This window comes from Rhynchophorus ferrugineus, unplaced genomic scaffold (genome assembly GCF_030347505.1).
Source record: "Rhynchophorus ferrugineus isolate W39M unplaced genomic scaffold, kcgeb_rfMv2 rfM8, whole genome shotgun sequence".
Lineage (NCBI taxonomy): Eukaryota > Metazoa > Arthropoda > Insecta > Coleoptera > Curculionidae > Rhynchophorus > Rhynchophorus ferrugineus.
The window spans coordinates 6,236,187-6,250,853 of NW_027472587.1; the positions used below are offsets into that span (position 1 = coordinate 6,236,187).

General features: G+C 32.3%; 1 protein-coding gene across 17 annotated transcripts in view; it reads right to left on the reverse strand.

The window, feature by feature from the left end:
- The window catches only part of Mctp (Multiple C2 domain and transmembrane region protein), a 134,633-nt gene that overhangs the window by 7,389 nt on the left and 112,577 nt on the right, over positions 1 to 14,667 (reverse strand). For all 17 annotated transcript variants that reach the window (XM_076411698.1, XM_076411697.1, XM_076411695.1 and 14 more), the window contains 2 exons: positions 13,831 to 14,017; positions 2,875 to 3,148 (listed from right to left, as the gene is read on the reverse strand). In XM_076411698.1, coding sequence (XP_076267813.1) covers positions 2,875 to 3,148; positions 13,831 to 14,017 — 461 coding nt within the window. The remainder of the gene's footprint in view (positions 1 to 2,874; positions 3,149 to 13,830; positions 14,018 to 14,667) is intronic.

The following is a 14,667-nucleotide window of genomic DNA, read 5'->3' on the forward strand; positions in this document are numbered from 1 at the left end:
AGTTTACAGGCCAACCCTTGTAGGTAATTAGTCTGTGCATTATACACTTTGTTCTGAGATAGCTAAAATAAGCGATTGGTAAAATGTGTGATACCTCTGACTTTGATAAAGCGGTATTTTATATATTTATGTATATATATATATATATATATATATATATATATATATATATATATATATATATACATCATGTTTCTGATATACAGGAAAATACAGATACATAAAAAGAAAGGTACAAAAAATTGTGATACAGAAGTATTAAAATTTTATAACCACTGGATGACTCATTAAAAAAATCAATAAATATAATGGTATTGTGATCATGAGGCATATATCGTATTTCACATGATTTCATGAAAAATTATCCTTTACATAAAAACTGTTCAGCTGGAGAAAACTAATACAAGTATTGCTAAATTAATAAATCCATTTTCGATAATTTATCGAAGACGTTGCAGACTAACAACCTATAATTTTTCTTTAGAATAATTCAAATCCAGGTATATATCTTGGAGAACCCATTGGCCCTATCTTAATCTCTGGTGTAATAATATTTGGGTATTAACATTGCTGTTTTTCTATTAAATGCACTTCACTACACTACCCCACACATAATCAAATGGTTTAATACTTTTGAGTCGGTATCCTGTTCTGGTGTCATCTAAGAGAATATCTGAAAGCCTTGGTGTAAGTAATCAGTCCTGTAGTAGCGTGGTCTCCCTACAATACTTCTCAAGACTTTGTGATGGAAACTGTATTGTATTTATATACCTTATTATCTCCTTTTTCTTTATTACTTATTCCTTCCAGCGATGTTTTGCATCAAGATTCATTCCGAAATACTTAGCATTGCTGCTATATGGAATGGATAGTATATTTATTGCTATTGGTGCTTGTGCAATCTGATTATATGTGCACTGCACATACACATATCAAATTCCTTTTATTTTTATCTAAAAGGTTTGGGCCTAATTATTTATATTGTCACATGCCTGTTGCAATTTTCGTGTGGTTTCTTCATTATTATCTCCAAGAGCAGTGTAAACATTACATGTGTAGAGTAGGTAACAAATTCGCCCTCATAAACTTCCTTGCGGTACACCTTTAGCTTCGTTTATTGTAGAGTAATACTATTATAGACTAAAATTATAACATTATAATATTATAATATAATATTTATATATATTTATATCATATATTATTAATTAACATTATGATATAAAATATTATTATATTTTTATAATATAATAATTAGTTAGAGTTTGCACATCTACGCCAATAAGTAACATTCGGCTGATACCCTTCGAATCATCTCACAAATAGCTTGTCATTAAAAAATAGATCGCTACAATTTGTTTCACAATGAGGAGCTGCATCGGATATTTAAGCGATGTATTTTCCAAGTTAAAACGATCTTTTTGCTAAAAAAAATTATTATTCAATTATTTAACTCATATAAAATATATAATTATAAATTACATGATAAAACAGGTTAATTTAAAAGTCCCCGGCTTACCATAGTAAAACAGATTTTTTAGAATTTTTTTTTATTCAGCATAATTCCCTTCAAGGGTGATACCCTGATTATAGCAACCTTCCACTTCTCGATACAATTTTTGTAACACGATTTTTACTTTGCTTCACAATAGGTCTCAGTTTCGGCAATCACCTCTTCATTCGACGAAAATTTCCTCCGAGCTAACATTATTTTTAGCTCTGAAAACAGGAAATAGTCGCTGGTGGCCAGATCTAGAGAATACTGTGGATGAGGAAGCAACTGGAAGCCCAATTCATGGATATTTCTCATCGTTTTCACTGTCGTGCCGTGCCACAATGACTTGTGCATTTTCTTGTCTGTGAAACGGTCCAATAACACTATGCTATAGTCGCTGTTGATGGTCCTTCCTCTTTCAAGGTAGTTAATGAAAATTATTGCATGCACATTCCAAAACACAGACGCCATAACCTTCCCAGCCGACTGTTGCGTTTACCCACGCTTTGGAGCGGGTTCATCGTGTGCAGTATACTCGGATAACTGTCGATTGGACTTCGGAGTGAAAGGATGGAGTCACGTTTCATCCATTGTCACATATCAATGCAAAAACTCAGGTTTATAATACTTGATCATCTTCAAACACTGCTCCGAATCAACTCGTCGTTGTTTTTGGTCAAAAGTTAGCTCGCGCGGCTCCCACTTTGCATACAGCTTTCTCATACCCAAATATTTGTAAATGATATGATGTACACGTTCAGTTGATATCTTTAGATTGTCTGCTATTTCATTCAATTTCAATTTACGGTGATTCAAAATCATTTTGCGGATTTTTTAAATTGTTTTCGTCGGTAACAACCTCTTTTGGGAGTCCACTGCATTCACCGACTTTGGTGCTCATTTTACCACGTCTAAACTTCGCATACCAATCCTTGATGGTTGATTTTGCTAGGGCAGTATCCGCAAACTCGGCATCAAGCCAAGTTTTTTGTTTCAACTGTATTTTTTCCTTTCAAAAAGCAATATTTTATCAACACGCGAAATTCCTTTCTATCCATTTTTTGCTTCCGTCAAAATGCTATAATTCACAAACTAATGATCCGACAGCTGGGGAGGTTAGGGCTAATTAAAAATGTATGAATTTATTTCTAATAGTGCCCTCTATGTGTCAGGCCGGGGACTTTTCAATTTATATCTTATAATAATATGATATGATATGATAATTAAATTTCATTTGATTAAATATTAAAGGCTTCGACTGGTTTTATTTTGAAACACTAGTTACTGTGTGTTTTCTAATGTAAACACACCCTTAAAACAAATTCACTGCTCTTATATATAAATACGCGTATATATAAAATACTATTAAGAGATAGTCTTACCTAAAAATTCAACTTTATGGTCACGGTCTTCGTCAAACACAATCACCTCCAACACGCTGTTGATGTCTTTGATATTGAACGTGAAAATTTTATTCCATTGAGGCGACAAAGTTTTGTATTCGGTCTGAGTTTGCAAGCGAGCATTGCCCAGTTCCAGGACGCAAAAGGGGTCGCTCTTTCCTCCTATGTCCGCAGCTGCCAGTCCTGTCGCCTTGAAAACTTTCACCGTCAAATGGCCGACATCTTTTAGGTTGTGGAAGGTGCGATGCCAGACCTAAATATCAGAGTAATAACGTCAGCTTCGGCAATAATTATGTTCTTGAATAAACTATTCATGACAACGTGAAAACGTTTTTTTATACAATAATATTCCCTGTGGAATACCCGTACGTAAAAAAAAATATATGGAATAATTAATGTTGCAGGATCCAAAGTTTGAATGGCTGTCTATATATATCTCAACTCCATCTTTTTTATAGATCATATAAAGTAACTCTTGCATTATAAAAAACATAAAAGGACCCCCTTTCTTATATATATATTGGAATATTTTTTAACACACTTGCTTATTCTGAAACGTATACAAAATAATTCGTAAAGTGTCTATATAAAAATGTTTTTATCCTTACTTCATATTGAAATTAAATTAAAAAATTAGTCAGTATTGCGGAAATAATATTGTTTATAATATTGTGCTCAATTAACCAAAAATATATCAATGGTGAAAACTTTTTTTATATAATAATATTCCCCGTGGAATACCCGTACGTAAAGAAAAATATATGAAATAATTAATGTTGTAGGATCCAAAGGTTGAATGGTTCTGTATATATATTTCAACTCCATCTTTTTTATAGATCATATAAAGTAACTCTTGCATTATAAATAACATAAAAGAACCCCCTTTCTTAACCTTTATATATATATATATATATATATATATATATATATATATATATATATATATATATATATATATATATATATATATATATATATCACTACATAGTATAAAACAAAGTCACCTTTTCTGTCCCTATATCCCTATGTGCGCTTAAATCTTTAAAACTACGCAACGGATTTTAATGCGGTTTGTTTCAACAGATAGAGTGATTCAAGAGGAAGGTTTGTATGTATAATACATGCATAATATACTAAGGCAAAAACGCTGCCTAACCCTACGAGTTAGATCAAATTAATGTACTACAGTATTGTACACCATAAAAAGGTCTACAAAAAAGTTCGCGATGGTATATCTTTAAGGGATAACCCACATTAACCATTTTTATTGTTTACTTTTTACGTGAGAAAACGGCTTATTTACGAAGCTATTTTAAGCAATACGGCATTAATCCTTATCGAATTAAGTACCTTAAATACAGTGTGCAATTAATATAGATCAATATGGTTCCTTACAGCATGTAAATTAAACAAATATTTTCGGAGATATTACAAATTTAAAATTTGCGTTTAAAAATGTGTAATGTAATAAAAATTGTATGAATTTAGATATTCCACAGATAGCAGGAAATCTTCATAGTAAGTATAGGGGAAGAGGAATTGTTTTACTCCAAATTTAATGCGTGCAGGCCAAGGGCAGTAATGAATGAACCATAAATACTGGATCGATTTTAATCATGTTTTCATTGAGTGACATAGGCATATATATTTTATGCCCGTGCAAAGTCGGAGCGGGCCGCTACGTTTTTATATACAACGTTCATATTTTTTCTGTAGTGTATTTAATTTAGTATCAGCATTGCACCCGTGCGAAGCCGGGGCGGGTCGCTAGTATATATATATATATATATATATATATATATATATATATATATATATGTATACTGGAATATTTTTAAATACACTTGCTTACTCTAGAACGTATACAAACATATTCGTAAGTGTCTACATAAAAATGTGTTTATCCTTACTGCATATTGAAATTAAATTAAAAATTTAGTCAGTATTGCTGAAATAATATTGTCTATAATATTGTGCTGAATTAACCAAAAATATACCAATGAAAAAAGACACACTTACATATAGAGTATAAAATATTTAAAAAATACAAATGTCGGTACTCATTAACTTATATGTATAGCATAGAGTCTAGAATAAAATATTTTTTATAACAATACATTTTAAGGATCTTCTTAATGTAAAAATTATATCGTCAAGAAATATTATTTATCATTTAATTTTTTACCTCTAGGGATTAGTATGTAGATGTATTCATTAAAGAAACAAATTATGTATAATTTAACATGATTAACAAAACAAAAAACAAAGAGGCTACAGACATGGTAACGTATCAAGATAAAAATTGTTTTATCTATTTTCTGCTATATGAGACGTATAACATCTCTAGTATCTATAAATAAAACTACCTACAACTACCTTAAATCTCAATAGAGCGAATTGGATAACAACCAATATAACAAAGAAACAAACTGAATATACTGGCTAAGATTTAACGATATATATATCGTCAATTTGTATTTTATTTTGTATCAATAAAATCCAGGAAAAGTAATTTCCTTTTAGGTTTTATGGCAACTATATCTGCACATATAAAATCGTGTTAATTTACAAATTGAACCTGTTACGGCAGCAATCATTTCAAAATCACAACCATTTATTATGTAATAAAGAAGCTAGAATAATTTACCCCTGAAGTTTACTGAAAGTGGTTTATGTTTTACTGTTACGAGGATTGCATGATAACTATCTGAGATTTCAGTAAGAGTAAAAGGTATTTTTCGCGTACCAGACATCAAAATAAACAGAAGAGTTACATTATATATACTTATGAAAAATATTTATATACATGGTGGTTGACACAATTGATCCCCGTACTTTCAATAAACATAATTTTTCATGTATAACTTATTAAAAAATACGATACAGCAATTATTTTTTATCCCTTATCATTAATTTCTTTAATATTTACACATTGAACATGAACTTATGGCTTCTTTCAACAGATATTTACTTGTAGCCAGTCAATATGAACAGTTTTCATGTCAAAAGCATATTTTTTATATAAAATTTTTTTAATCTGTCCAATCTATTAAACAAAAAATTTAGCTTTTTAACTTCAAAATATTAACATGAACTTCAGGAGTCTAGTATCCTTCAGTTTTGGCTTCACAATTCCATATACGAATCAAGTTCAATAATTCAGATAATTGACATCAGCCTAACATCCAACATCTCGAATATTACTCGCCAACCAAATAACAGGAGTCAGATCTATACCAATAGGGTAACAGCAAGAAATATATTCAACCATTGCTAGAGTTTCCAAATACATCTAAACATCTAGTTAACAATCAACTGTAGGCTATTTGTGTATACTTCTGTTTTGAAACTATATAAAATATTACAGTATATTTGTGGCAATTTATATACTTCATTGAGAATACACTATATTTTAAAATAAAGCAATACTATCTATTAGTACAAGTACTTGTTGAAATAACTCTTCGCATATAACAAAAAATATGTGTCCACATAGCTAACTCATATTTTTTGGTATTGATAAAGGCACTGAAACCATCCCCCTACTACTGCGATATTCAAGGGTGGGAATTGTGCTCATATACATCGACATATTTGTATTGTTTTTATAATAATCAAGAAGAATTTAAAGTCCAACAAAGATATATCATAGTAATCAAGATGGGTAGGCTTTTAATATCTTCTGGGGTAGTCTATAAGTTGGTTATTCACTAGTAAAAGCCTTTTATCAATGAAAGACTACGTTAATATGCCCAGCTCAGACAAACTCTATTTGGTAGAAATTAATGTCCAAAAAAATTATTAATCAGTATCTACCATTCAACAAAATAATAGACCACCGGTTACGTGACATAAACATCTGAAGATCTGTCAATAGCACAACCATTAAGTATTAGGTGCAAACATGTATTTTGATGTCATACCAGCAATTTATGCGATGGTGCAATTCTGTTAATAGCACGATGATAACAGAACGGCCTGGAGATCAAAAAATGTGAAACAAAGACAACGAATTTGAAGAATTACTGAACTTTGGCAGTGCGCCTTCTGATTACCATTTGTTTATGCAGCATACGAATAGCTTGGCTGGCGCACGTTATCAAAATGTTAAAAAAATGCGAAAATGTGTCAGTTTTTACAGAATATCGTCATGTTGTAACAAAGGTGGGAAAATGTTATATAATTTTACAGAATATATTTTAATTAATATGTAGTGTACCAATTTTCCTCAACAATTGCATTTTTGATGCAAAAAAATGATTATATTACATGCAAACACTAGCAATGCCACTATTTTGAAATTTTTTTAATAATACTGTTTAAAATGTTGTGCATTCTTGTATCCATACGATAGGAGAGATCGAGCAAGACACTGGATCCGAAGGAGTTGCCCATCGACTGTATTTAAAATTTCTAAAAATAACGTTCTCCAAAATAAATTGATAGCGATATAAATTTCTTTAACTATCGCTGCACATAAAGTCGAGATTGACGAGGCAGCTTGTAATTTTAATTCCCAAAGAAGGACATTGATTCAAATACATAAGTAGTTTCAAAGTTTCCAGGCCTCCCGGAAACAAAGGTGTCGGAAGAAAGGTGTTTTCTTTGTATCAGACCTTAGACGGCTTATTCCTGACCCACTATTCATCACGACCACGACGGACCCTGAAAAAGAAGGGCAGATAGAAGGAGGTCATAGAGAAATTTTCATGAAATTATAGTAACCCTAACTATAAACAAATCGTCAAAAGAATGCTAAAAATATTTGAAGCTTTAAGTTGCCTAGTGATTTTAAAAGTAAATTGTCTTCATTCCCACCTCGACTATTTTCCGGAAAATTTGGAAGAGATAAATAAGAATCAATAATAAATAAATGAAAAATAAGATAAATAAATACAGGATGAACGATTTCACTAGGACATTAAAAATATGGAGAAAATCTGCGAAGGAGAAATGGAGCGTCTCAGGCATATTAGATGTTGCACGCTTCAAAGACACCTTCTAGACTTGTAACACAAGCGAAAACATACAAAAAGAATCCTAACTAAAAAGGTTTTAGTGCGTGCTGGTCAATCTGCATCGTTAATGTATCAAACGTATCGTGCTATAACAAAAAGAATATCATTTTCAGAATCAACTAACACATAGACATATAAAGATTACGTTACAAAACTTAAATAGCTTAAATTTAATATTTCTTTTACAGATTTTAGACAGAATCTATATTTTTTATTTGTGATAAATAATATGGTTACTATTAATTATTAATTATTAATAATTTAATTTTAACTTAATGTGGTAACATATTTTTAGATAATGCGTAAGTTGAACGGACTAATAAATATAAATTAACAAAGAATTAAATATACTATTATAAAAAATTATCTTCAAATTTATATATTTATTTCTTGAGGAGTATTAACATCCTTATAAGCAATTCAATTTATAAAATGAAGCTATTTTACGAGCTATAAATCCCAACAGGCATTTCAAAATTAAAATGATTTAAAACGTAATAAAAAAAATAATTTCGGCTTCATGTGCAGATTTTTTATAACCATATTTAGATTATGTACGTGACTGTCCCTGTCGAAATATTTATACCCTAGCAACAAGTAGCATTGTCTTGTCCCACTGGCGTAATATAATATCGAAATAATGCCTCAGTTAGAATTCCGAGACAGTAATACGTGTTAACTACGGAAATGCATCAAATCACTAACCTAATTATCCGACACGATACGGAAGGAGTTGGACAAATGCCAACGGATCTCAGTATTGATCAACCTTGTCCTTTCATTACCGCATTTTAATTTTATAAATTGGTTAATAAACTATACTTGTCTTTCGTTGGATCTAAAATATTGGGTATTCGGATAAAAACATATGAAACGCAAATTTCGGATTCCATATTTCGGGAATTAATCAATACGAACACGTTTTGCGCTTATTTTAGTCTAAATATAGATCAGACATGTTATTTTAAAAAATAACTGTAGAATCGTGATGTTTTTGTTATCCAGAATTTTGGTGAGATTTTGTTTCCGTTGATATTTCCAGACAATATAATTACTTATACATAATAAGAACATTTACTGTTTTTCATATTGTGTCACTCATATTCAAATTTAATATCATCATATCAAAATTAAGCTGTACTGGTTAGTTGGAAGACAATTCCAGCTTTGTCTAATATAAAAAGTATTGATTTATTTAATTTTAGAAAACCCTTTTTAATTATATTTGCAATTTTACAGCCACCTCATCATAAAATACACTTATGAAAAGATCATTAGAGTCAATGTGTAGCCTTGTATCAAAATATTAAGTATTTACAAGTATTTTGATATCTATCAGAAGTAAGAAGGCAATATCTCTCAGTGTAAATACGAAGTATTAATGTAAACAATCTAACCTAACTGATAAATTTGATGGTCTTGATATATAACTTTATAAAGGGATAACTTCTCGTTCAATATTTTTGAGTTATTCAGTTTAAACAAACGCTAACCACTCATGGTTCAAAGTTACATTTTGACATCCGTTAATTTCGGTTTCCACTACTTACAAGTGGTTATTTGATGTTAAGGATAAAGAAATATCTGGATCAAAACTTCGAAGACGATGAACTTCAAAACTTATTGAACTGAAACCTCAGAGAACTTTCAGGCAACTTAACATTTGAAGAATTAAATATCTTCAGTCGTTTACATACGATGAGAAAGATCCAAGAGGAGGAAAAAAGGTATTTACACGAATTGACTGAAAATACCATTTCGAACCGTTTCAACGTGGTAGTTTAATTTCTTGCCGAGAAAAAAGTATTTTCTGTAACGAATTGCGACTAGCAATTAAATGTAAATCTACTGCGGTAATCTAAAGTCAAAAATATCACGGATTATTTTATTACATGCCATTTCAAGTATATTACAAGCGCTACTTAAGCGGACAAATGAAATTATTATTGCAGATAACGTCTGTTGAAAAATCTGAATAACCGATTGAAAAAAAATGATGAAAAAAAAAACACCAGCACTAGCAAGTAACAAACCATCCTCTTGTATGACAAGGTTCTGCACGTTGTAAAAATTGTAAAGGCTACTATATATATTGTACCAATTTTTCTCAATAGCTGCCTTTTCAAAGTAAAAACAATTTAAGGATACATGAAAGCACTTAATATATTTACAACAGATATAACAGGTCTGCAAAAACAAATTAAGAGCTTCTTAGGTCTTTTAACGTCACTTTTATGTCTTTGGATGTACCCAATAAGAAAATTACTTCCTTTTTGTCACAGGATGACACGTTTCTTGACAATTTTGGTAAATATGTCAAAAGAGTTATTGCATGAAAGATAAATGAGAATAACATATTAACGGTATTCATATTTCTTACCAAGACCAACTTCCAATCCATTAAATCGTTCAACTTTCTCTTCACTCATATCTTCCACATATTCCGTTGAGTATGAAGAAAACGAAAACGTAAAAAGAGTCAATAGGCAACTTTTAAAAGCCTTAGCATTATTTGATTATGATTTCCTTGGAGTTGGCATTTTTATGATTGCCTAAATATGTCTCTCTAACCTTCTAAAAAGCAATCCATCCTTCTTTTTGAAGACCCATCAAGGTGGTCATGAATTGTGGGTCTGAGTATAGTCTTCTGAGAGGTAGGGAAACTTCGAAACTATGTATTGCAGCAATCTTCATCCTTGTGAAGCGATTTAATAAATTACTTCATTATTCCCAACTTTATGTGCACCGGTGATAAGATAATGTTATATGGAGGTACCAATGTTTTTTAGAGTACGTTCTTTTCACTAACGTTAAGCTTTCTTCGCAGCCAACTTCTTTTGGTCTAGTGATTTGCATTGTCTCTGCATCCCATTGACACAAAAATCAAAGAAATTTGGTAATAAATGCACAATATTCCAAAATCGACTCACACTTGCGCCAATCATCTTCGTCTTCATATTTAATTGCGATTTTTCTTTAATTAACCAAATCCAAGTTCTTATTGGTTTGTTTGAGGTGTACGGAACGATAAAAACTAAATGGTACCGTTAAAAATCGCCGTGGTGAAGCAGAACGGCTTTAAAGCTTCTTTTTGATGAATTTATGAAAAGACACCTTTGTGCTGTATCCTCTTGGATCTTAAATATATCCATCAAACATGCAAATCCTGACATACTGGGATGTTTTCAATATATTTTCATTTGCGGAATAGAAATAAAAGTAAAAAGGTACGATCTTATTTACTTAACTAAGGAATCATCGAATCAGTTCGAGCATTTCCCAGGACTTGAAAATTGCTCAAGCAGTAATGTCACCCAATACCAGCAAACCACAGAATAAATAATTCCAAACAGAATGAAAGGGTACCTAAATAACATTCAACAACAGTCCCCAATTTAGATTACCAGAGAATCATGGAACAAGTCCATAATGCACAGTACGATCACACTGTAGACATCATCATTAGACGCCTGGAAAATGGACTGTACTGCCTTGGACAGTCAAGCCTTTGACAAAATCTGGCATCATAAACTGGTATATAAACTAAAAAATGCGCTTTCAATATCATATCATATACCATACCATATCAAAAATAATTATTGGAACCGGTGTTCAACCTGATTTACACTGCTGACCTTCCAACTAGTGAGGGCACAATTACTGCGACCTACGCTGACAACATTGCTGTTCGCAAGTCTGTCAAGTCAAACCACAATAAGTCCGCTCACATTACTTACACTCTGAGAAGAGAAACCTGCCTATCGGTACTATTATACAACGAGAACATCCTACAAGGGGAACATGCAAAATACTCGGGCCTTTACTTGGATCCTATATTAACTTGACACAAGAACATCTGGACCAAGCGTAAACAACTTGATAGCGGGCTCCGTAGAGTGAATTATTTAACAGATCGTTAACAACGATCAACGAAACAATGAGAGCAAAATGATCGATGATCAAATCAATCTGGACATACGTCGTTCAGTTATAGGCCTGAACAAGTAACAGCAATATAGAAACATTGGAAAAGTTCCAGAGCAGGGCTTTAAGGAACACACTCAATATTCCTCAAAAAATTAGCAACAAGTTTATCTATCCAGACCTCGTTTTTCAAACAGTAAAGCAGGAAATAATACATTGTAGCATAAAATCAGAGGATACTTGTTTAACATACAAACGACTTGGCTTTGGCACTCAGTTGAATAGGAGGACAACAGCTTGTGAGTTTCAAAAGATCCGATATTCACAGTCTAAACAACAGATTCATGTAGAGGGGTGGGAGCTGCACCCACAAATTTAAGCTGTGTTACTAAAAAAAGAATAACAAATAATCTAGAAGATGGACGTTACAGTGTTCACCAATTTACATATAAATCAGTAAAAATACTACAACGGATTTTTGTTGCAGAACTGTGTAACGAAAACACCTTTTTTTAATTAATAACCAATTTTTTAACTGATATAACCACTTAATCTACATGAGTTTTTTCTCAATTTAAATTTATAACAGGTCAATTGAAAAGTCCCCGGCCTACCACAGTAAAACACATTTTTTTTTTTGGCAAAATTAGTTTTTTTTATTCAACATAATTCCCTTCAAGGGTTATACATTGATTATAGCGGCCCTCTAACCTTTGCTTCAAAATAGGCCTCAATTTCGGCGATCACCCCTTCATTCGACGAAAATGTATTCCTAGCAAGCATTCTTTTGAGATCCGAGAACAGGAAATAGTCGCTGGGGGCCAGATCTGGAGAACACGACGTATGAGGAAGCAATTCAAAACCCAATTTATGGATTTTTGCCGTAGTTTTCACTGACTTGTGACACGGTGCATTGTCTTGGTGAAGCAGCACTTTCTCTTTCTCCAAATGCGGCCGTTGTTCGGCGATTTTCGTCCTTCAAACTATCCAATAACGCTATGTAATAGTCGCTGTTGATAGTCTTTCCTTTTTCAAGATAGTTAATGAAAATTTTTCCATGCGCATCCCAAAATATAGACGTCATAAACTTGCCAGCCGACTGTTGCGTTTTCCCACGCTTTGGAGCGGGTTCATCGTGTGTAGTCCACTCGGATGACTGTCGATTGGACTTCGGAGTGAAATGATGGAGCCATGTTTCATACATTGTCACACATCGATGCAAAAACTCGGATATGTTACGTTTGATCATCTTCAAACACTGCTCCGAATCTTCAACTCGTCATTGCTTTTGATCAAAAATGACCTCGCGCGGCACCCACTTTGCACAGAGCTTTCTCATACCCAAATATTCGTGAATGATATAATGTACATGTGCAGTTGATATCTTTAGGGTGTCTGCTATTTCATTCAATTCCAATTTACGGTAAATCATTTTAAGGGTTTTTAAAATGTTTTCTTCGGTAACAACCCCTTTTGGGCGTCCACTGCGTTCACCGTCTTCGATGCTCATTTCACCACGTCTAAACTTAGCATACCAATCCTTCATGGTTGATTTTCCTGGGGCAGTGTCTACAAACTCGGCATCAAGCCAAGTTTTTGGTTCAACTGTATTTTTCCCTTCAATAAACACTCTTTTATCAACACGCGAAATTCCTTTTTATCCATTTATTTCACAATAACAAAATGTGCTTCACTCAAAAGGCTATAATTCACAAACGGATGATCCGACAGTTGTCAAATTTATACACTCATCTTTTGAGGGTTAGGGCTAACTAAAAGACATATGGATTTAATTCTAGTAGCGCCATCTATGTGTATGTGTATGGCCGGCTAATTTTAAATTGACCTATTATACTTGTTATTATTACATTATATTTAGGCGTGTATATTTCCTTTATTTAACTTTACTTATAATTCGTCAAAACAAAAGGCGAAAATATTCACAGGTCACAGGTCGAGAATAGGCCTTGGACCACCTCCAAATAATACTCACGTATCGATTGACGATATTTTCTCGTTCTCGGGGATTCTCCTCGTAACTTGTTAAATCGGAGATCGTCTCGGAAGCCGTCGTACCGCTGATCGTTAGTAATAGGTGAAGGTGTCCCGCTCCGTCCTCCAGTTCTTGCCATAAATTGTAAGTTCGTTCCCTTTCCATCTCCATTAAATTTATCACGCATCTGGAACAGAGACGACGAGCATTACGTTTAACACCCGGAAAAATGTCAATTCTCTCACTCCCGTGAGACTGCAGGCAAACCAACGGAAGGGAAAATTTGTCTTATTATGAACCCGGACGTTTTTATGATTTTGTCAAAATAAATCCAGCGAAAATTGGCATAAAAAACAAACATTGAGGAAATTTGTCAGGGGAATAAAATGAAAATAGCGGATATAATTTAACAATTTTTATAAAGGTTTTTATACATTGAAATTCAAAAGAGATTCTGTATGCTTAACATATCATTGTTTGTGTGTAATGTGTGAATAATAACAAATTGTGTATTAAACAAAGTTGCTTTATATTTCAAATGCTCATATATTCCGTTATGTATATAATATAACATGTCCATAAGTATTTATAGGGAAATTGAAGCTTATTGGTAAACCCCAAGAGAAAAAATATATAGCAGAGTCAAATTGTGCCAATAGTAACCACTTGGGATAATGGCAGTAATCAAAACTCACAAAGACGTTCCAATTATCAAATATAAACAAAAAATATAGAAACCGGCCAGAAATGTACTTGATCTGGAAAGTACATGGACTTGTTGGAAAAATATAGTTTTTAGTATCTCTTCTGTATTCATAAATAATGTAAATATATTTT